Source organism: Pleurodeles waltl, chromosome 6 (assembly GCF_031143425.1).
Source record: "Pleurodeles waltl isolate 20211129_DDA chromosome 6, aPleWal1.hap1.20221129, whole genome shotgun sequence".
In the NCBI taxonomy this organism is placed as follows: Eukaryota; Metazoa; Chordata; class Amphibia; order Caudata; family Salamandridae; genus Pleurodeles; species Pleurodeles waltl.
In genome coordinates, this window is record NC_090445.1 from 491,155,007 (window position 1) to 491,177,327 (window position 22,321).

Here is a 22,321-nt window from a genome sequence, read left to right on the forward strand (position 1 = left end):
GCAGAGTTGGGGGGGGTATTCCAGGCTTTGGCAGCAGGGGGGAGAAGGAGCTTCCTCTGGCACAGCAAGGGCGATGTGTGCTGAATGTAAGTTCCTGGTTGGTTGGTGGAGATGAAGGCGGTGATTCAGGTAGATGTATCCTTGGTTATGGAGGGCTTTGTAGGCATGCCTCAGGAGCTTGAAGTGGCATCTTTCCTGGATCGGGAGCCAATAGAGGCCCTTCAGGTGCTGAGTGATGTGGGTTCTCTTTGGCAGGTTGAGGATCAGTCGGGCAGCTGTGTTCTGGATCATTTGGAGTCTTTGCATGATTTTGGTGGTGGTGCCTGCTTAGACTGCGTTGCCGTAGTCCATCCAGTCAGCTGGTGCTGAGGGCCTGCGTCACTGTCTTCCTCGTGCTGATGGGGAGCCACTTAAAGATCTTGCAGAGCATGCAGAACGTGTGGAAGCAGGCTGAAGAAACTGACCTGGTGTTTCATGGAGAGTTCGCTGTTGAGAATAATGCCAAGGTTGCAGGCATGATATTTTGGTGTGGGGGGGTCTGAGCTCTGCTGGCCATCAAGTCGTTCGGAGGTTCAAGTATCACCCGAGGATTAGAACCTTCGTTTTGTCCGTGTTGAGCCTCAGACAGTTTTCTTTCATCCAGGCAGATACTTCCTTCATATAGTTGTGGAAGTTGGCCTTCGTCTATGTGGGGTCTGTTGAGAGCAAGGGACAAGCTGCATGTTGTCAGCGTAGGAGATGACGTTGATGTTGTGCGATCTCACAATGTCTGCGAGTGGTATCATGTAGATGTTGAACAGTGTTTGGCTTGGGGAAGAGCCTTTATGGATGTTCCAGATGATGTGCTTGATCTGTGAGGTGTAGGGGGAGGCGGACTCTCTGGGTGCATCCAGTGAGAAATCTGTAATTCCAATCTGGCATAGTCGGTTAATCAGTGTGTGGTGGAAGAAGGTGTCGAAGGCGGCAGAGAGGTCGAGCAGTATCAGGGCGGCTGCATCTCCTCTGTCAAGCAGGGCGCAATCCTGAGTTATCCCCATGCGGTGAGCGGGTGGTCAGTGGTGGAGGTTGATGGGCTGTTGGTGAGGTTGGAGGGTTGGGGATCGAAGTTACTGTAGATGGTTTCTCTTTTGTTGAGCAAGTGGTCAACAAGTGCATTGCAGAGTTATTGTGAAGGAGGAATGAAGTTTTCGATGGCTGATGGGCAGAAAAACACTCTGACGATGGTGAAGAGTACCTTGGTTTGCTTGGCACTGTTCTCAATCCGATGGGTCAGGCCCTCTCTGTTAGCTGCTTTGATCTGGTGGTGGTAGTCTTCCAGCGTGGTTCTTGCCATTTATTTGAACCTGTGTTTTGATTTGCTGAGTTCTGGGGTGTACCAGCTGGCTTTTTTGGTGGTTTTGTGGTTCTTTTGCTGGTTTGGTCGTGGTGACCAGGTCATCGTTGCTGATGATCCAGCCATTAAAGTTCTTTACTGCCTGATCCAAGTTGGTGGTGACATTGGGCTGTGAGGTTCTGAGGGTGTTGGTCCATTGCTGCTGAGTGACCTTTGTCCAGGTGTCGGAGGGGGTGCTGTGGTGGAGCTCTGGTGGATGGAGGTGGTCGGGTGGATGGGGCGGTGCGGGGGCATCGAGCTAGGGTGAAGTGTACAATGTAGTGGCCCAACCAGTTCTGTTCCGTAGTGTGGCTGTAGCTGATTCTGTTGTTGGACGTAAAGTTGGGGTCCACTGTGTGTCCTGCTTTTTGCATGTGGCCCATGACCAGCTGCTTGAGGCCGGTGCTGTCAAGTCCTTCCAGTAGGTCGGTGGAATTGGTGTTGGTGGGGTCGTCCAGGTGGTAGTTGAGGTCATCCAGGAAGATGTAGTGTTCGAATTCAATGGTGAGCGTGGTGACGAATTCAGTAATGGCATCGCTGAGAATGGTTCTTTGTCCTGGTGGTCTATATGCGAGAGTGCCTTTGCTGGTGGTGTTGTCATCAGCATAGAGCTGGAAGTTCATGTGTTCCATGATGGGTGTGATTTTGTCATTGGTGATGGTGCAGGTGATTGATTCTTTGTGTATGATGGCAATGCTGCCTCCATGCCTGTTGGTGCAGTTGCGGTGTTTCATTTTGTAGCTGGGGGTGTTGCTATGGCAATGTCCGGTGCAGAGACAGGGGTGAGCCAGGTCTCTGTGATGAGCATTACGTCAGGGGGGAGGTTGGAGATGGTACCCAGACATCGGTTGCATGTTAGCATAGCGATCTGGAATTGAACAGGATCCACCCGAGTTGTTCCGAGGCCATCTTGGTTGGCGTTGGGGGAAAGTGATGGTGGTCAGGCCTGCGGTGGAGGCGTATCAGCAGTGGGTGCAGATGAATGATTCCGCTGTGTGGTGGGGTGATATCAGGCAGCAGTTGTTGTTGCATCTGGGGTCAAGAGCACAGGGATTCGTGGAGGAGTATCTGTGGGGGTGAGTAGGGCCAGGGTTCCTCCATTTTAGGGAGTTACAAGCTTTAACTTCTTACATGACTCTATTTCTCTTGGCAGTTTGATGCAGCTTATTTATTTTTATTAGCATCAAACAAATCACAGGCGCATCATATTCGAACGTCTGAACGAATTCTTTTAGTAAGAATTTTGTTCTTACGTTCTATTACATATGTTCAGCAGACATTTCACTGGAATTTTCATTTGCTCACGAACTTGAAAACTTTGTAGAATCATTATTCAATTGCTGTGCTTTCTCAACCATGTACCACTATTAATTGAAGCTGCATATCCAAAATTGAGCTTATTTGTGGGTAACCAGAAGCAAGCCCATTGGGCTGAGAACAGACAAGGAGGACACAAAATGTAGCAGTAGTGTGGAGGGTGGCATGGGCCACAATGGATCTTTGTGCCCAACTGCTTAAAATATCACCAGCCGCCAATGCTGTTATATATATCACAATTTTTACATTATGAAGTCTGGAGTGCAGTTGTTGAAAAAGAAGGGCCACTGGTTTGCCATAGTCCAGCACAGTATGGTGTCTCAATTATATTACTTTATAAAAGGCCAAATACTGCTTCCCTCAGATGAAGTGCTGTATATTAAGTATTATTTCTACCATCATGAAGGAGGATATTGTAGTAATGGCTTCAGTGCTAATAAGTTACAAAATAGTTTAAAACAGTGCTTATGAAATTGTTTCATAATTGTTAATTAGAGCATAACCATTTAGCACCTCCTAGGTGGGGGCTTCTTGTCACATACTTTGGATTCTTGGTGTGCATTCCTTTGGTGGGAAGTGTAGTCGATACTGATTGCTGAAACTATTAAGTCAGTAGCTGTAAAAGTATGTGCCACAGCCAAAAACAGATACTTCAGCAATCTTCTTCTAGTGGGTTGGGTTTGAAGATTAACCAGTTGTGAAATATAAGTGACTGGTGGTGAACCTAAGGTCACACTACTCCCATTGTTTGGAATTGATTTAATGTTTTATTTTCTTCCATTTTCTGCTCTCTTCTAGAACACGCATGAAATACATGGACTGGCTGTGCCAACTCCATCAGTTCCATTCGCTTTTGTGGACAACACCTCACTAGGTAAGATGGTTGGTTCTCAGCTTTATAGGACCTTGAGAACTGGAGAAGCAGATTGCAAAGAGGGTGGCTGTTTATACTCTGGTTCGCTAATGGACAACAAATGTCAGTGTAATTTTGATTCCCTTTTAGCTCTGCCTTCAATCAAGTTCTAAAATAAATGAGGATGGCTCAAGCTCTGGACTTTTTCAAGCATGTTTTATTTGCAATTTTTAATTTTTGTATAGTATTTCTTGGTGTCAATTTATGAGGTCTGAGTACAACAAGAAACAAGTTCTAGGGGTAACTTACTTCCAGCTGCTTGGGATTTCCCATGCGTCTTGATGGATTGAGGTCACATGACATGAGAAGCAAAGTCTTATCCTTGCCAGAATACTATATAAATAAGTAAACCATTTCATTCCAAAACAACAAGATTTGTTTTGGAAAATAAGACCAGGTGGCATGTCTGGTTCAAAGAGCACAATATGAAACAGCCCAAAAGATTTGTGAATTGAGGATGTTGAACCTTTTGAGGTTTAACTTTTACCAGAATAATTGGAATTCTCAATTGTGGGACTCCATTAATGTCGATGGCACCTTTCGAGACTATCCAGGAGGCCCATAATTTAAGTTTCACGGTCATAGTGTGGTTTCAGGTATCTCTTACATTCTGTCATTCTGTCAGCCTAGACTTATGTTCATTTCCCTGAGAAATTCTCATCACTAACACTCCTTCTGGAATGTAAGTGAATAGTAGGATTTTGTGGTTGTTCAAAATGTAGTGCAACCAGGGAATCAGTTTTGTACACTGTGTTTACTAGAAGTGCAAGTTGTCCATCTTTAGTCCTTTCCTGCTGTTACACCTTTACATTTTACAATAGTGTTGTGATCAGTTTTCCAGTACTAATAAGATGTCCAGTTGTATATGGATGTGAATTGGTTGTCCTTTAACGTAGAAGAACTTAGATATTCACATTTGTTATTTATTTGCAGTGATAGATTGTTAAATAAATACTGCAGGCAAGCCATGTTTTGGTGGTTACTGTTCTCCAGTTTAGGCAATGTTTGTTGGCCAGCCAACAATGGATGGTTGACAACTTTCTCAAGCTATGTGTTGAAAAACACCAAGCTTCTAAAAGTAAAGGGTGGAGAGGTTCTTTGGGGCTTATCAGTTTGCTCACTGGTATTAGGAAATGTGCCTTTTGACTATGGATTGTGTCAAAATTCCCCTCAATTTTTTTAAACTGGTTGCTTGTGTCTATTATATTTGAGTGCTATATAAATGAATTCCATTCTACTGCTTCATCAACACTTGCTGTTAATATGCACCTTCATGTCAGAATGATTTGATTGTGATGATTGGGCTCCTTGCTACTTTATTAAGTACACTCAAATATATACAGAATTTACCTACGCAGCTGGTGCTTGGCTTCAGGAAATATGACTGCATCTCCAGACTTTGCAGAAAGCTCCATTGGTTGCCCGTCTTCCAGCACATTTTATGATTTTGAAGTGTGTGCATTGTCCATTGCTTAGAAGAAAGGCATCAAAAGCATATTTGTTCCTTTGAGGACCTTCTATTCCTCTTTCACTCTCAACACAGTTGCTCAGTCATATTACCAGGATCAAGGTGATAGTGTTTTTCTTCAAATATACAATTCAAGTGAAGTCCCATTCAATTCACTCTCTTCTCTAGATTTTCAACAGCTCTGGTTGCAAGGTAGGGCAAATTGGATAGTTTGAGACAGGTTGGCTGAGAAACCCACCACCCAAAAATATTAGCTAGCCCTTTCAAAGCCAAAATTAGAAGTGTAGAATGCCAAGTGACTAACCATATTTTCAATGGCTGGTTTAATTGGGGGGCACTGTAACTCTGACTATAGGTGTCTTGGTAACTGGACTAATTTCAAAGGAAGCCTAATCACTTGGACAGCTGGTATATCATTCAGTAGTAAAGGCCAGGGACTGCTAATAATTGAGATGGGCTAGCACCCAGTAGTACCAAATCTGTCAGATCTGTACAGTAAATCTTGGGTCATGTGGTTTTTAGTTGCCTATAGAACCCAACTGACTCACTCTTTTGTTAGATAGAGCATTTCAAAAAGACTTTAGGGTAACTGCATCTACAAAATGAACAATAAAGGTGAAAATGATGTTTGCAATAGATCTGAAATAGTATTGGTTAGTGGCAGCTTACAGAGCACCCGCCTATCTATATGGGTGAAGAGGATTCACTGATGTGTCCCTCTTATGATGTATTAGGTACATCCAGCTACACAGCCAGGAATGGTACGTGGTGGTCCGTGGGCGAGGAAAGCCCGCCATATGTTCTCCTAGAACGCTTTAAGCTTGTCTGCCACTTTTTGGTATCCTTCAGTTTAGTAATGGCCAGCTGCACTGTTGCTTTTATGTGGCTCGCTTCCTTGAGAAGACCTCCTTCCAGGCGTATGTTACCTGGGCTTACTGTTTCTCTTCCCTGATCAAGGGTGTGCTTCTTTCAATACCAGAGATGACATGTTCCTTTCCTTCCACTGCAGGACACTGCACAGGAATTCCTCAAGGATCCAGTTCTTGGTCCTGCCCTGGTCTATTTGCTTCCTCATCATATTGTTGCCTTTCGTCCCAACAGCAAGATTACCTTAAACTACAATCTAGTTGGGATGGTTGTTCATGTTAGAGTTTTAGTTGTTGACAATGGGCCTGGTGTACATGAAGGTGTCAAATGGAATTCTTGGCAGAGGGATGAATTCATTATTCGGTTTGTATATTGCAAATAAGTGTGCGATTAAAAGTTGATAGTAAATTACCAGTACAAACAACTTTCGATTATAATTTCAATTATTTGGGCAGGTGATTTTAGTATTTCCGAATGCCCTTATGAGGGGGAGCGTATATGTGGTTTTACCGACCTTCAGGATGATGATGTCAGTCATTTTATGCATTCAACTTATAGTTAAGCATAAAAGCTCCTGATCCTATTCTTAAATCTAACTTTTGCAATGGATAGCCAGGGAGAAGGTCATCAAAATCCGTCCACTTTACAGGAAGGGTTAAGGGATCCACAGTCAATTTTATTTTGATATCGAGATCTGGCCCAGTGTGCCCTTGGTTATGAGGATGTCCAACTTCTGTTTAGCGACCATAACCCTGTTGTTTTAAAGTTGTGCCTCTACTAGGTGGCTAATCAGTCTGGAAATTTAATGGCATCAATAGCTTATACAGCCAATATGGGGGTCTGCTTGCAATGGGGCTTCATTGATCCAAAGACGTTTTGTGAAACCTTGATTGTTAAAAATCGTAAGGAAGTATTGGGTTGCCTTTCGGCATCAGAGGACCCCTTAGATATTTTGGATAATTTCAATGGACTTTGTAAAGCTAATTCTGCTGGGCTAATTTCTAAAATGCCTTTCAAAGATCAAGTGGTTAATTCATTGTTTTCTCATGAATGCACAGCAGCTTTGCAGTTACTCAGACTCAAACTAGTGTTTCAAAGCCTATAGAAGTCTGGTATCGATTTCACCACCAAAGTGTATTTTTCTAATTAAAATGCTTTGATTTATGCAGGTTATGGAAAAAATGTCAATGGGAACTACCGGATGTACAGTTCTGTTGGTGATTTGAGGACAAGCCATTATTCAGACGAGCAGCGAGATGATGATGACATTCCTCCACCACCTTCAATGCCGCCTCCTCCACCACCAACAAATATTGTTCCTCCACCACCTCCATTTCAAGGGAAACCACCTTCACCTTCCTTCATGTCGCCCACCTCACCAAGTCCACCTGATTTCATACCACCTACACCAGTTGCAGCTCCATCAGTATGTCCACCACCACTTCCACCCATGTCCCCTCCAGCACCTCCACTGATGACACCACCAGCACCTCCACCGAAGGTCCCACCAGCGCCTCCGCCAGTGGCCCCTCCGGCTCCACCTCTACCAACAGTGCTCTCTGAACAATCAAGAATGGTCCCTCCAGCACCACCATTAATTGTCCTGCCTCCACCTGCAGCACCAACCCCTTCATTTGCACATGCTCCACTGCCACCACAAAATGTCTCCAAATGGAAATCTGAGACTGGCTTAAATTCTTTGAAATCAAACATGTCACCAAATGAAATTAATCAAATCCCTTCAAATGGTGCTCTCTATCCATCACCCCTAAAACCTAAATTAAATGTAGAGCCCCTTGCAACATTACCAAAGTCATTCAAAGTTCCTCCTCCAGCTCCTGCTAGAACGTCCTCCATTGTACCACAAGAAAAAAAGGATATCTCATATGATGAGCCAGACAGTGAATCCAAGAAATCATTGGCCAGGTCCCCGGTTCCCTCAAGTTTTAATCCAAAAGCAGAGGCTAAACTTCTCTTTCCCGCTGGCCCAGATCATATCTCTTTTAAGGAAGCAATAAGCAAAAGAAGATCCATGATTATGATGGAGGAGCCCTCCAGCCCCACTAGCCTGGAGCCTAATGAAACACCTAAACCTGTGATAAAGGGCCCTCCTGCACCTTCTGTGGAACATGAGAAAAACCTGGACTTAAAAATAAACTCCCTTACCATGGATACAATAAAAACAACAGGAAAACCTCAAAATAATAATAAAACTGAAGTTCCCAATTCAAGTAATGATCAGTGGCTCACTGCACACACCAATAGCAAGCAGCCCAGCGGGGTTGATAAACTCAAGAACGACCTTGAAAATCTTATGTCTAATAAGGGAGAACATTTTTCAACACAACAAAAAAGAATAGATGTCAAGGCTGATGTGCAGAGATCAGATAATTTTAACTCTCCTAAATTAATGGAGCGAGCCATCCCACCATTGCCATTAATGGGAGCAAATGGGAAAATATCACATGATCTTAAAACCATAGTTCCTAGCCCACCTGATTTGTTTAAAGACAAAAGTCAAAATCCACAAGAGGATGTTAGTTTATTAAAAGACAACCTTAACCGTGTATTGTTGATGCCCAAAAATGAGGATAAATTAAGGGACTCATCCACAAATGCAAGGCAAAGATTAGATGTAAATAAAGAATCTGACAATTTTGGTAGCTGTCTGGTAAATAAAGGAGAACCCAAAATACCCAAGCCTCCATTAAAGATTGCTCCACTCCCGCCATTACCCAGGGACAATGAGAACAAAGATGGGGTCTACAGGACATCGAATTTGATTGCTAGTAATAGGATAGGGGACATTGTCCTTCCACCCCCAGATTACGTGCAATCTAGTAGTCACCCAGCCTCCCCTACACTCACTTCAATACCAAAAAGTCAGGTTTCTGCCCTAGTGTCCCTTCCTAGTTCCACAGAGGTCTTCACACCCACAAAGGTGCCTCCAAATTCAAATGAGACTTCATTACAGCAGTACAAGCCACATCATGGAAGGCTAGTATCTGTTAATAGCATGCCTTCTATGACCACTTTGACACAAGCTCATGAGGAACCTGCAAGTCCAAGTATATCCTGGGACAGTGTGTCAACATCTTCAGAAACGTCTCATTTTTATTCGATATCTGATGAGCCACAGAAATCTCAAAATGAAAGCATAGAACTTAAGCATCCAGTTACAGGAGAGACGGTAGAAGCTGGATCACCCATGGCTCTACTACTGGCTGCAAAGGAGCGAGCACAAAAAGCAAAACTCTCAAAATGCAGGGAGCACAGAAATCTTTCTGAATCTTCAAGCTCTGTCAAGCCTGAGGCAAAGGCTGCAATATTTCGGCCTAGCAATTCCACTACAAATTCTTTTGTTGTCATGCCTAAATCTGCCCCACTGATGTTAGATAAAAAAGACAATACTATTTCAGACACATACAGTGGTAGAATGCCCACCTCTATGGAGCAACCGCAAGCAGATCCTAAGCCCTTGATTAGTCCATCAGAAAAACTTTTGAACAGACTGAGTTTAAGGAATGATGAATCCTTATCTCAGAAGGATGACAACAGAGGACAAGTGTTAGGACTTCAGCAGCAAACTGTGAGTTCCAGTAATGCCCATCTCAATAACACCTCTGATGTTCAGATATCTTCTTTTACTTCACCTACACCGTTTACAGTGATGGGAAACAAAAACTGGAGAGATCCAGGTCAACTAGACTTGGGAAGAAACAGTCAGATTCAGAGCTTTCCACAGTCATCTGGTGATCTACATCAAAAAGAGACCAAAGATTTACAAGTCTCCTCCTTTGCTTCACCCACTCCATATTCAGTTGTCAATGATTACAGTGACCAAGACTGTAATGTAGATGTGATCCCACCTCCTCCTGAATTTAGAAATGACCATTTTGTCACATCCTGCCAGAAATCGGAAGCATCCCAAAATGACTTTAATCCTATGAGTCACACACCAGTCAGAGTGCAAGCATTTACCATGAACGCAGAGTCTAATCGTTCGAGGTTTGACCATAATTCCTTACCACAAGCACCTCTTGTTTCACAAACTACTTCAAATCAAAGGACCTATACTCCCTATTCAAGTTACAATTCCACCAGCTTCCCCAATGAACTTCAAAACCGATCACTGATTAAGAAGCGGTTGTATATGCCCGAGCCTGAGAATCCACAAAGCTATGGAAGGGCTCCTGGGACGAGCCGATTTCAAATGTCGAATATTCCTTACAACTCTAACATCGGACATTACAGCTCCACACATGATTCAGATGCTCGGCGATTCAACACCGCATCCAGGACTTCTATGCAGAGAAGAACATCCATGGAGGTTCCAGGGCGATCAATGCTGCCTACCTCTGTTGTGAAGGAGGTCACACAGATAGCACAGAATCGGGATTATTCCCACGGTCAAACAGCAGCACGGTAGGTTTAAGCACAGACATATAAACAAATACCCGAACTGCATATAGAATTCTCGCTGTTTCAGTAATGTGTATATTGTTTATGTCACAATAACTTTTTCTGACATGGAATAGAGGCCTTGTACTATTAGAGATGAGACAGCCTTGTTTGCAGTACTAACGTTGTTACGGTCACAGTATCATTTTATGAATTAAGATATAGTTTTGTCCCAGTAAGGTGACATAGCAGAAGCTAGCTTGCATGTAGACAAAAAACCTGTACACCCTATAGTTCATATAATGAGGTTTCCATAATTGTGGATTTCTAATTCGAAGGCCCTGGGTGTCAGTCTTACCTTCAAGCAGGCTATAATTTTTCACTTGGAAGCTTGTCATTCTGAAGTTCCTTAACTCTACTGCTGCTGCCATTCTGCTGCACCTTCCTCATGTCACCTTTTGAGAAGGTTGATCAGGGAGGCTGCATCCTCTGTTAGCAACAAAGGTGACTGCCCTGCTTATTCCACAGAAGACCCTAAACATAGAGATAGTTGTTACAGTGCAATCACTCGACACCCGAGGTCACTTTGACTCCCAGAATTATGCAAATAAGGCACTGTTTCAGGACTGAATATATGTTTCTGGAGAGTGGGCAGTATTTGAGAAACAGATACAGAGAGTGATGACATGATAACTGAGAGCCCGTCGGTGATCGCAGATCGGCTGTCTCGCGGATCTGGGTCCTAGCCCATGCTCACTTATTTTAGATAGTTACATTTTCGTACTAGTGTTATCTAGCATGAACTGCACTGGGAATGAATGTATAAAAGCACTTTGCAGATATTTTCAAATCCAGAAGATCACATTTTACACAGTAAATGTTGACATATTGTATTACCCAAAATCAAGTTTAAATGGGGGTCTTATTGACCGTTTCTTGGCTTCCATTTCCTGTATTTGGTTATCTAGAACCTTAAATTCGGAATACTTTGTTTTCTCATAACAACTGAGGTTTTCAGTATTTTGGGAGTTAAATAATGGTAGCAAAATGAATCGCTATACGCACAAGGGATTCCATTTAACTTCTAGAGGAATCCAAGCTGGATATTTAAGAGTCAGGGCAATATAGGGCCACATGTTATAGCTTCCCATGAAAGACTAGAGGTAACCTACAAAATTTCAATGAGGTGTACCAATTGAAATCAGGAATTGCTACCTGTTCAGCATTTCCTCAGTGCCCAAAATGAAGCATTTCTTTCCAGAACTGTACGAAAATTCATTTCTTGTAGAAAAGTGTCGGTGTACTAGAATTAGAACAGTGGAAATGTGTAAATAGTTGCAGTAACATGCTGAAGATTGTGAATCACTGAAGGTGGCTCCCTTGATGCAGTCATACCTGTCTTTTGAGCTGGTTGTTGAAAACCAAAATCTATAAATTGGACAGTAGTTTGAGTGTTGCAATGGAATGGTTGTATGAAGTATATTGGAGAGGAACAGTAGCTTCTCTTTAGTGCGGTCAAGTTGATTTAACAAAGCTATGTTTTTTTAATGACTTTGACCTAGTTTTATTAGATTGCATGAACTATTAAGAGTACATATCTTCCCACCTCTCTTTTCCACAATTTTTGTATACATTGGTTTGGGGAAGTCAACATTACAGATGGCCCCAAAAGTTGCATTTTACCATTATATTTATAGAAGGATTATTTGAGCAAGCTCAGAGCAAATTATTTGTATGATTGCTATAAACTCAAAATTAAGCTTATAACAAATGTGAAATCTTTTTCTTTCTTGGTGTGAATGTTATCTCTATGTTTTATGAAATTTAGAGTAGAAAATGCAGGATAATGTGCAAAAGAAAAAAAACTGGCAAAAGTAGCCATTTCCATGCTGTTGCGTTTGAGAACGAAAAAGAACTGATAAATACATTTTTATATATAATTTCAAACGTATTTGTCCAAGAGCTTTGAATGAAGCCTGATACGCCAGTGTTGATTCAAGAATCACAAAGCATCTGAATAGCCAAAGGTATAAGATATTCTGACATTTTACGCTTTCTGCGATTACATCAGCCATTTGTTACTTTAACTGGTATAAATAGCATATGAACTTTTACCATTCCATTGACACTATGGCGTATGACCAGGTCATTGATGCAGCAGTGATATGAGTCCACATAGGAACGGTACAGTCTTCATTTGAGTCTTAACTTTTTAGGCTGTGTGTGTGTGTTGGGGTTTTCTAGAGCTAGTTATGTGTGATCTGTGATCAAACGTTGCTCTTAAATAGGGCTCATGATCGGTCCATTCTCCACTACTACCTTAATCAATATCCAGGCTAGGGCAGACTGTGTAGAGGTGGGATGGGTTGGTGGAGCAGACAGTAGTAGTAGTTTCACTTCTAGCCTCTTAAAGGTTGGTAGGACTCGAGAGCTGACATGCAGTGGTAAGGCTGACTAGGCAGCCCTGGGCTCCATCAGCTTTCCGAATGCATAAGTCAGCTCCTCTGTTTCAAATCTGCCAGTAAGCTTAAGACGTTTTAGGGAACAGGCAGGAAACTATCATCCGAGTGTTGTGTGGGGTGGTAAGTGCCCTGGCAGTGCATATTCCAACGATTTTCTTTGGTCAAGGGGCTGTTTGGCACAGTAACACTTTCCCTAGGATCACCAGCCCTCACTTGGTTGCATCATGTTACTGACAGCTTTTAAAGTACTCCTTGTGACTAATCCTTTGGCTCCAGCCACACACCACAGAGAGGGGGTAATACAAAGTATTAGATGACTCTGTGAGGACCTTCTGCATGGAAGAATTCCACATTTAAAACTGTGTTTCTCACCTTTCAAACTCTTTAGACTATGTCTGATCCATTGACTTTGTTGTAACACAGATGTTCCTTACCTCTTCCTCGGCTTTTTCCACCCTTAAACTGGTTACTTGAATACTTGGGATTCCTCTCCGCTAAAAATCCTTCACATTGCCCCGTGTTGCTCATCTACTTATCTTCCCACTTTTTCCCTTTACACACTCAGTGCTCCACTCTCTGACTTCTCTTTATCCCTCTCCCCTTCCCGCCCTGCTCCTCCATCCCCTTCTTTCTCGTCCCCCTCCCTTCATCTTCCACCACTTCTCCACTCACACCGCGTCCTTCCCCACATCTCCTTCTCTTACTCTTCTGAATACTTTTCCACTTACTTCTCCCTGCTGCCTCCCATCCCTCTTCACGCACCTGTCCCGCCCTTCCCTCATCTTCAAACGCTCCCTCGTCCTCTTCTCCCTCACTGTTACCTCCATACATTCTCTTGCCCCGACCCTCACAACCCTCACAACCTTCACAACCTTCACTTCCCGTCTGTTGTTTCCCCACTTTCCTGACCATTCCCCTTGTCCCTCCTTATGCTGTTCTTCCACCCAACACTCGAGCCTCCCCACTATTTACCTCTCTTCCTCTAATTTGTTTGTCTTTAGTTCATTGTGAAACCCTGTCATAGTGACTGTTCTTTGAAAAGCACAACTATACCTTTTCGATGCTCTTGTGCTGTATAAAACTGTTAAATAAATAGGATGTCATTGGCTACTTGAAGGCTCACAGTGAAACAATCGAAATGCATTTTATATCAGGAGAAGGGGAGAACAGTTGAAAACATCAATGGTTCCCTGTTTTCAGCTGGAACGCAGGACAAAAGTACACCTCTTTCCTCCATACACTTTTTATGTTTCAAAGTGGAAATAAATCAACGTGCCCGGGGCCCTCCTTTGTGTCTGCTCATCCAATCCCAGCCACGGTTGGCAAACGTGCATCTGTTTCGGATATTTGCATTCCTAAAAATTATTTGTGCCGATGAAGCTAGTCACATTTTTCTGTTACTGGAAAGTGGGGCAGCGTACTCTAATTCTACATCCATTATTTCCATATGCAAATCTACTCATTTTAAACGTGGAGCCTGGCTCCTTCTTTTAATTTCTGCACTTTGTGTGATTGTATGCAAGTCAGTGTGCCTCCATGTGACTCGGACAATAAGTATACCTAATGTAAAAATGTGTGATGCTAAACCTGGCTGTACTTGTGCTTTCTAGTAATGGCCTCCACCGTGTTGCTATCTGACACCTCTTCTGCTCATTCTTTATTTTTTGTAATCTGGTTTTAACTAAACTCTAACTCAGGGTATTGTACCATGTGCAGCAAAAACAGGTTTGAGATGCCCCAGATGATGTAAAGCCTTTCACCGTCCCTTGCAGTTAGGTTCACACTTTTTAAATAACTAGAAATATATTTTTTTAAGAAACCTCTGAACCGCTCTCTCGCGCTGACTTTGTGCAGGGGGCAGTTTTACTGCCATTGAAACTTGTAACAAGCAGGCTACTCACGGAAAAAAAAAAACTCCTAAGCTACCTCGTTGGATATGGAGTGTGTATCCAACAATTGTCACACTTTCCATGGCATATACTCAACTCAGAATTCTACTACTCGCCAGTTCGTGTTATACAACATAGAGAGACCTCAATGCTTGAATAGGCTAGATGGATTTCAAGAATGTTTTTTACTTTTCATAGTATTGTGCTCCCTCCCACGGACACCGATACAACCCACCGAGGGCCTCTTTATATCCCATTTGCCACACACATTCTTGTTAGTTGGGTAGACTCTTGTGTTTGTTGGGAATTCAAATACTTGCACACCCTCATCGACGACAGACAGCTAGGAATAGGTAAAGGGGCAGCGTAGGTTGGCAAACCGCAGAAGAGGGCTTTGATAGAAAATGAGGCAGGATGAGGAGGAGCGCAGTGTCGGTAGAGGAGGGCATTTGCCTGACTTAACAAGCTATAATTGACCGGGCAGCGGGGGCAAATGGGGAAGTCCCAGTAGAGAGACATAAACTTGGAGGTGTCTTACCAGGCCTCGTGATGCTCCTGGTAAAACCCAGTGAAGAGGCAATTTAAACGAGACTCGGGATAAGCAATATTGCTCTTTCAGTACAGTACCGTGAATCTTAAATTGAATCTGTTGGATATAGTTGACCGGGAGGGGTCCAGGCCAAGTACTATTGATTGGAATAAACAACAGTAGAGCTGTCCCTTTGTATTCAGCAACATTGTGTTAGAATCCTGTAAGAAGCATCCACTCACAGCAGGGAGATTGTGTAAACAGAGGCACTTAGACTTCCTAAACCTCCCCTTCAGGCTGAGCACCTCCCCAGAAAATCCATTCTTGTTGTGGGATAGTGTGTGCAGGGGAAGGGTCCTCTGTTGGTTCCTCGAGACTAAAGATGCACAAAACTGCCCCTCCATGGGAGTGAGTATTGTAGGATGATCTTCATCATTGGCTTGTAATTACTGGTCTAGTTCTGTTAGGAATGCAAGAGACGTCTAACCTGTGCATTAAATATTCATTAAAGCGAGTCTCTGAGTACTTGTAGTTATTTCATTTGAAGCTAAGTGAACTGGCCCTTCATCTATGGGATGCAATTGGAGAAAACAGGCACTTCATAACAGGAAGAAACTGCCCAGGGGTGGCGAAGGCTCTTAAATTCATGCACTAGCTTAAGAAGCTGATACAGACGTTGTCAGGGTCGGACTAAGAACCAAAACCAGCCTTGGCAAAAATGTTGAAACCAGCCCTGCTCATTTCCTTTCTGTTCCTATTCATTCTCATTCTCTCTAGTCTTCTCATTTCTCTTTCTCTCTCTCGTTTTGCCTCTGGGGTGGCTGTTGCCATAATTCCCTGGAAGATGGAGGCAGGGGCTATTGAACTTCAATTGCTCAACCCCTGGAGAAATGTCTGATGGGATAAATGGCCTGTCCGGCCATGGGAGATGCCTCTTCACGAGGCAGAACGCGCCTAGCATATAAGACTCTTCACATAGGACTGTGATTATAGAAGTGGCTTTGTCATTAACTGAAGTACACACAACACAGTTAATTAGCATTTGGTAATTAGCTCAGCAACATGCAGAAGCAGCTCCTGAGGTGTAGAATGGGGATCAGTGTGCAACCACTAAGTCACTGGCTCAAAGCATGGCTGTCAAAGTTCTTGCTAGATCTAAATAACATTAACGAAGCAGCCTCCCCTTTGTCCAGGAATATGATAATATTCTGCACATCTAATAGAACTGCATCTGTCCCTTGATGTGTTCAAAAGCCTGCCTGTAAATCTCAGTCTTTTATGTTGTTTCAGAAGGGCCAATATTGTATTGTAGTGGCCTTCTCAAGTACTTTTAACAGAAAAGCTATATTAGAGACAGGGTTGATAGTTGTTGACGTATTGTGGATCCTGGCCAGATTTTGTTATTCAAAGGGGGTATTCAGACTCCACTTTGAACGGCTTATTAACAAAATGTGCAAGAACAGTGACATTGCTTGACCTTAAGACGTAATGAAACTATATGGACAAAGATCCCGGGACAGGCAGATGGATTCAGTCTGAAGACACTATTAGACTGTTTTATTGATTTTGATTGGGGATACTTCCTTAACTAAGAACTGATCAAAATATCCTAGAGGCTAACTCAAAGACAATGGTGTTAGTGTCTTGCCGGATGATCTTAGCTTAAGACCACTAACAAAGGTCTGCCTAGTAATTAAGAGTTTATTGTCAGAATATTCGTGTATCTTTTGTCTACAATAATTTGAGTTGGGAGCTTCATTACTTTTGGAGACCGGATTACCAATGCTGTTATATATCCTACACAGTTCATGTGCATAAATACTTAATCAGAATTTTTAAGTTTTTTTCTATAAGTTTTCATATAGTAAACCAGGATTTTGCTAACCTGTGTTTTGGCACAAAAGCATGGTGTGCAGAAAGTTTTGGTAGGCTCACCTGGTTTGTCTGATCATTCAGTAATAAATCACAACTTGGAAGATCTGGTCATGTTTTGGAAAGATTGTGAAAGCCTGTGTTAATCCCTCCAACTTTAGGAGTTGTGTTGCCGATTTCAGAATTTTCCTGTTGTTGCTCGTTCAATAGTTTTATGTTGTCGTCTTTTAATTTCCTTCCAGAACTTCACTTGGTGGCTCAGGCACGACTTTCACAGTGAGGCCTGGGACAAGACAGCCAATTTCTTACATGCAACAGGGGGGCACTCGCTAAAGGGTCTTACTTCACCTTCCAGCCTGAAGCGAGGAGCTCTGTAGGAATCTACATTCAACTGTCTGCTACCGGGCCAGAAGACCATCCAATGCCACAAGGACTTCTGGAAACAGGAGGTTTCTGCTCTGCAAGATCCCTTTACCCTGGTCTGAGTCTAATTCACCTGAACTCCAGGGTGCCCGATGGTATTGCTAAAAATGGTGACAGTGAATTCCTTTCTAAGTGCCATTTTATGTTTTGTGTTACCCTTTATGTTCGTTGTACTCGCCGGCTAACAAATGAACAGTATCAATTACCATAGTGTGTTTGCTAAATGCTAAATAATGAACAGTTCCCCTTGTTTTAAAGCCGCTAGAAAACCACACGGTACAACTCCCAACATGGTATCAAAAGCACTCCTGTTTTCTGCAGATGTGCTTCTCTCCAGCTTGTTCTCCTAATCTTTTCTACTAAGCTTTCTTTGGTTTGTTACATTTGACAGTGTAGATTTTGTATACTGTCCTAGTACCATGGTGCCTGAGTTGAGGTTAGAGGAATAAGATGTGCGCTTTAGGTTGCTTTTCACAAACTCTATGTCGAGCTTTTCTAGGCCATTCTAGCCGCCAGAGTTATTGCACGGAGCTGCCACATTTGGATCTAGGGTGTTATTCCAGGCCTCCCCCTGGAGCCTCAAAAAACGTGGAAGGAAAAGCCGATGTGGTGTGTCCGACACTCACGCAGCGCTGTCACGAGGCCAAGCTCTGAACTGTCTCTAATTACAACTTGCGACCGTGCAACTTCAATAAATGTCCTCCGAGTTGGCCTGTACGCTAGTGTACACGATTAAAAAACCTGTCAAAATTCATTAGTTTGACGGCTAACCCCACAACTTTGACCGTTCAGTCACCGTAGACTTAGAACTCTGCATAATTTCTGAACTTTATAGAAATTACAGTGAAAGAAGATTGTTTTTGTTCTAGACGGGGAAACCGGTTTGTCAGATTTCAGAAAGGTGGCTGCTCGCTCTGTCACCAGCAGGCCTTTGAAAAAGTGAGTTTAGTCATGTTAGCCTCGTTCTGCTGTAATCATTCTAGTTTTTTTTCTTTCCAAGCCCAGTAAAAACATAATTTCTAAGCAACAATATGTACTACGCCCAAAAGCACACACTTAGAACAAGGTGAGAAACTAACATTTATCTTCTTCGATATACCGGCTAATACTTCACCCGAACGTACATACATACATATATATATATATGTTATATGAAAATGTAAAAAAAAAATCTGAACATGTGTAAAATACATAATTATATTTGACGTGTGCAAGGGCTAAACAGCATGCTTTACATAAAGCACTTTGCAGATATTCTCACATCTTTATATGTTTTATTCAAAGCACTTTTTTCAATGTGTTATGTAAAAATAAAGTCTTAGGAAGATACCTATTAAATATTCCTTAAGTTGTATATATTTTAACATTAATTCTATATTATTTATGAATAAACTGGGAACTTTCCTGCAGCATGGTGCATTTTCTTTATTATCTGAATGTGTTAAAGTGCTCCTGCTTTCAAAAAGAAAGCATAGATATTATGCCTTTATTTTTTAGATGGGCTCGCTGCTAAACTGGTAAGATTGGAGGTGTGATTTCATAGTTTGGAGTTATTTGGCTTAGAGTTAGTGTTTCAAGTATATTGATCGAGGCAACACCATAGACTGCCTGTGATCTACCAGAGCCTCCGTTTCTGTTTAGAAATGTTTTAGAACACTGAGAAGTACATACACGGTAGCCATTAACGGCCTGATTACGACCTTGGCAGATGGGATACTCCATCACAAACGTGGGATACCCTGTTTGTCGTTTTACAAGTTCTATAGGATATCATGGAACTTTTAATATGGCCGACGGGACAACCGTCACATTTGTGGCAGCGTCCGTCAAGGTCGTATTCAGACCCTAAATGTTTTTTCCAGTTTTGTCTGTTGACCTAAAAAGAGGCTGACTTCACTTATGAATCTTAACAGTGGAGTCATAAAATGATGATGAATCTCCAGTACAGGGATCCGACACCTAAAGCATACTGGTGTCACTCATTTCATCACTGTCCCAGCAACGTAGACTAGACATCAATGCTTTTCTCAGCTCCTGTGAACTTTCATGCCCTGCTCCTGCCTTCCGTTTACTTCTAAGCCAAGGTGCTCTGGGGGCTACTAGAGGTGATGAAGTTTACCTTGACTAATATGTGTCATAAGCTGCCACTATACAGTTTACGCCAACCTAAACCTTAAATTGAATTTGACTCTGGTTAATATGGACTTATCAAAATTTGCAGCAGGCCTACATCAGTCATATGTTTGACTCTTCTACAGTAAGCACTATCCTTTCTGACTATTCAAGGCACTGTTCTGTGTTTCCTACTTCCCCATGAGGCACTCCGTCTCAGACACAGATTGGGAGGGAAGGTTAAAACCTAAGGGCACATAAGCACACTTGTACTCTGAAGCCCCATTATGGGAACATTGTTGTTTTGCCAATATTTGCAGAATAGGAACAGGCTTCGTAGGTTGAACTTCATGAGGTAAGTAATGGAATGAAACACTAGTTTGCTGTTTATCAAATGAGAGTATTGGCCAGTAAGTGTTGAATGTGAGCTTTATCTTGAATTGTGCACTTTTAATAACATGACACCAGTGCCTTGAGACACGGTTTTATTTTGGACCGCCTGATAGCAAGAAAAAGTTAACATTCCAGAAATCCCAGAAAGAGTTAAAACCTCAAGGTCTTGAGAGAGGCTGCAGGTCTTCAGATAGTGCAAGCTGCCATGGCGATTTAAACACGTAAAGGAGTTTATTAATGTTTTGAACTGGGCATATTGGGTGTTATTTACTGCAAATGCTTTAGTGGACACAGATCGCCATCCTGACCAATAATAAGGTAAGAAGGAAATTCGTCAGCAACTAAGATAATCTGCCTCAAGAACTGCACATGACTGGTTTAAATTCATTCTCCTGGAAGGGAAGGAATAGCAAATACAACCAAGGAAGACTGTGTTAGAAATCTGTTGTTAAAAACTGCCTTTAATCTGTCCAATTAGAACCTTATTGTTGCTTGATGCAGTGACATTTTATGTGGACAATTACCGTTGTCTTAAAACTATCCATAAATAAAATCAACTGACACCCCTCTCAATTTGGTATTAAATTGCTCAAGTTTTATGCAGTTGCATCTAATCTCCAGCCTGGCCCTCTCTATGTATGTCGTCCTAAACTTCTGGGCATTTTTTGTTTTCATCAAATGATTAGATTCAGCTTTTGATGTTCTAGTTATAACGTCCCCGATGACTTGACTGGGCGTAAGGGGGGTAACCTTCTCTTTCAATGAAACCAACATTGTTGTTCACTTCCACCCCGCCAATCTTGGTTTAGCGCATTACACACAATTTAATAGCTGGTATGGTCACGCCAATCGGTAATGTCTTTGCAAGGTACATTGGCTTCATTAACATGTGACACCCTTGCTTTGATTAAACAAAAGGTAAAAACAATTGCCTCAATGAAAAGTCGTTGGTATCAGTTTGAAGTCTTTATTGATAGCTTTATTATTCTACACGCTGTAGGCAACCAGTGTTACTGCTCATAATACAAAGTTTAAAGGATGTATTTTGTATTGAATTCATATATTTTTACAAATAGCTGGTATGCCATTGTCTTTTAATGCAGCCCGCATACAGCTGAAATTATTTTCTGTATTCTGTGTGGCAGACTTTGTAGACTCTTCAAATGCCTGTTTATCACACTGAGCAATTTTCTGTTCCCAATAAAATATAAAGAAAGTTGTACATAAAACGGTTAAAGAAGATATTTGGTTATTTACAAATAAAATAGCTCAGAATGTTTATTTTTGGTATATTATTTCAAAACATTTGAATAATTTTATCTTGACGTTATGTAAACTTAGTTTGTATATTTATGAATGTAGCCTGGACAGAGCATTTTCGTAGGATGATCTGGACGGGACATTTGGGAAAATATACGTTTGTCATCTGCTCCACTCGATAAACTGCAGTATGAATAAAGTGCTGCATGAAAAAGAATTACGAGTTCCGTCTCTCATTGGATTTAATTTATGTGTCTCAGCTGGCTGGGAGTAGAAAACTAATTATTTGATTTAATTTCCAGAATAATTTGAAGTCTCGAACACATGAGTTACTAAGTCAAAACGTTTTGAAATCATCTTTCTTTGCGATTGCAGTCATTTTAAAGCATATGTCTTGTTCGGACTTTTTTGTCTTCTAAAGGGACTACTTTTGACTGAGTGCGGAATTGGAGACATTATTCAGTTCCAAGCAAAGTGGAGGTTTGCTACTGGAACAAGAACAGGGTCACGTTTTAGTGTCGAACTGAAGAAATATGGTTGACATTTGTGTAGCGAATTTAGTAGCTTTGTAAATGAGTTCTATATGATATTTAAATACATGGAAAATTCTCTTATCGAACTTCAAATGTTTGGCTTGCTGATAAAGGATCTGCTCCCATCACAATAACTGATATTACGGTTGAAATGTTACAATATTTGTTAGACAGACATGGACTGTAACACCAATTCCATTTGTTTTTTATTTTCCTCCGACCATATCGGGCTTGAAATTGTGTTCTTTATGCACCACTTTTCATATTTGACCTTTCAGAGTTTAGCAATCTTAATGTAATAAATTATTGAAAATAGAACTACCAGCAAAGCAGACAGGGCCAGCTCCTTCACAATGGTGAAGGAGCGTCACCCCCTCCCCCCCCCCTTTTGCTAAGCCAGCACCTGAAAAATAAAAGGATATTTACTGTCCTTATATTTTTCAACCTCTGGCTGAGCAAGTAGCATGTGCAGGGAGGGGCGGGCTGGGCCATGGGTGGGGGGAGAGGGAG

The 22,321-nt window shown here is 42.0% G+C and overlaps 1 protein-coding gene across 2 annotated transcripts in view; it reads left to right on the forward strand.

Moving 5' to 3' along the window:
- The window catches only part of LOC138299924 (uncharacterized protein C6orf132-like), a 157,082-nt gene extending 135,587 nt beyond the window's left edge, over nt 1–21,495 (forward strand). For both annotated transcript variants that reach the window (XM_069238641.1, XM_069238642.1), the window contains exons 3-5: nt 3,488–3,563; nt 7,107–10,362; nt 17,333–21,495. In XM_069238641.1, the coding sequence (XP_069094742.1) occupies nt 3,488–3,563; nt 7,107–10,362; nt 17,333–17,423 (3,423 nt within the window). In that variant the 3' untranslated portion in view covers nt 17,424–21,495. The remainder of the gene's footprint in view (nt 1–3,487; nt 3,564–7,106; nt 10,363–17,332) is intronic.
- Nucleotides 21,496–22,321: the final 826 nt, after the last annotated feature.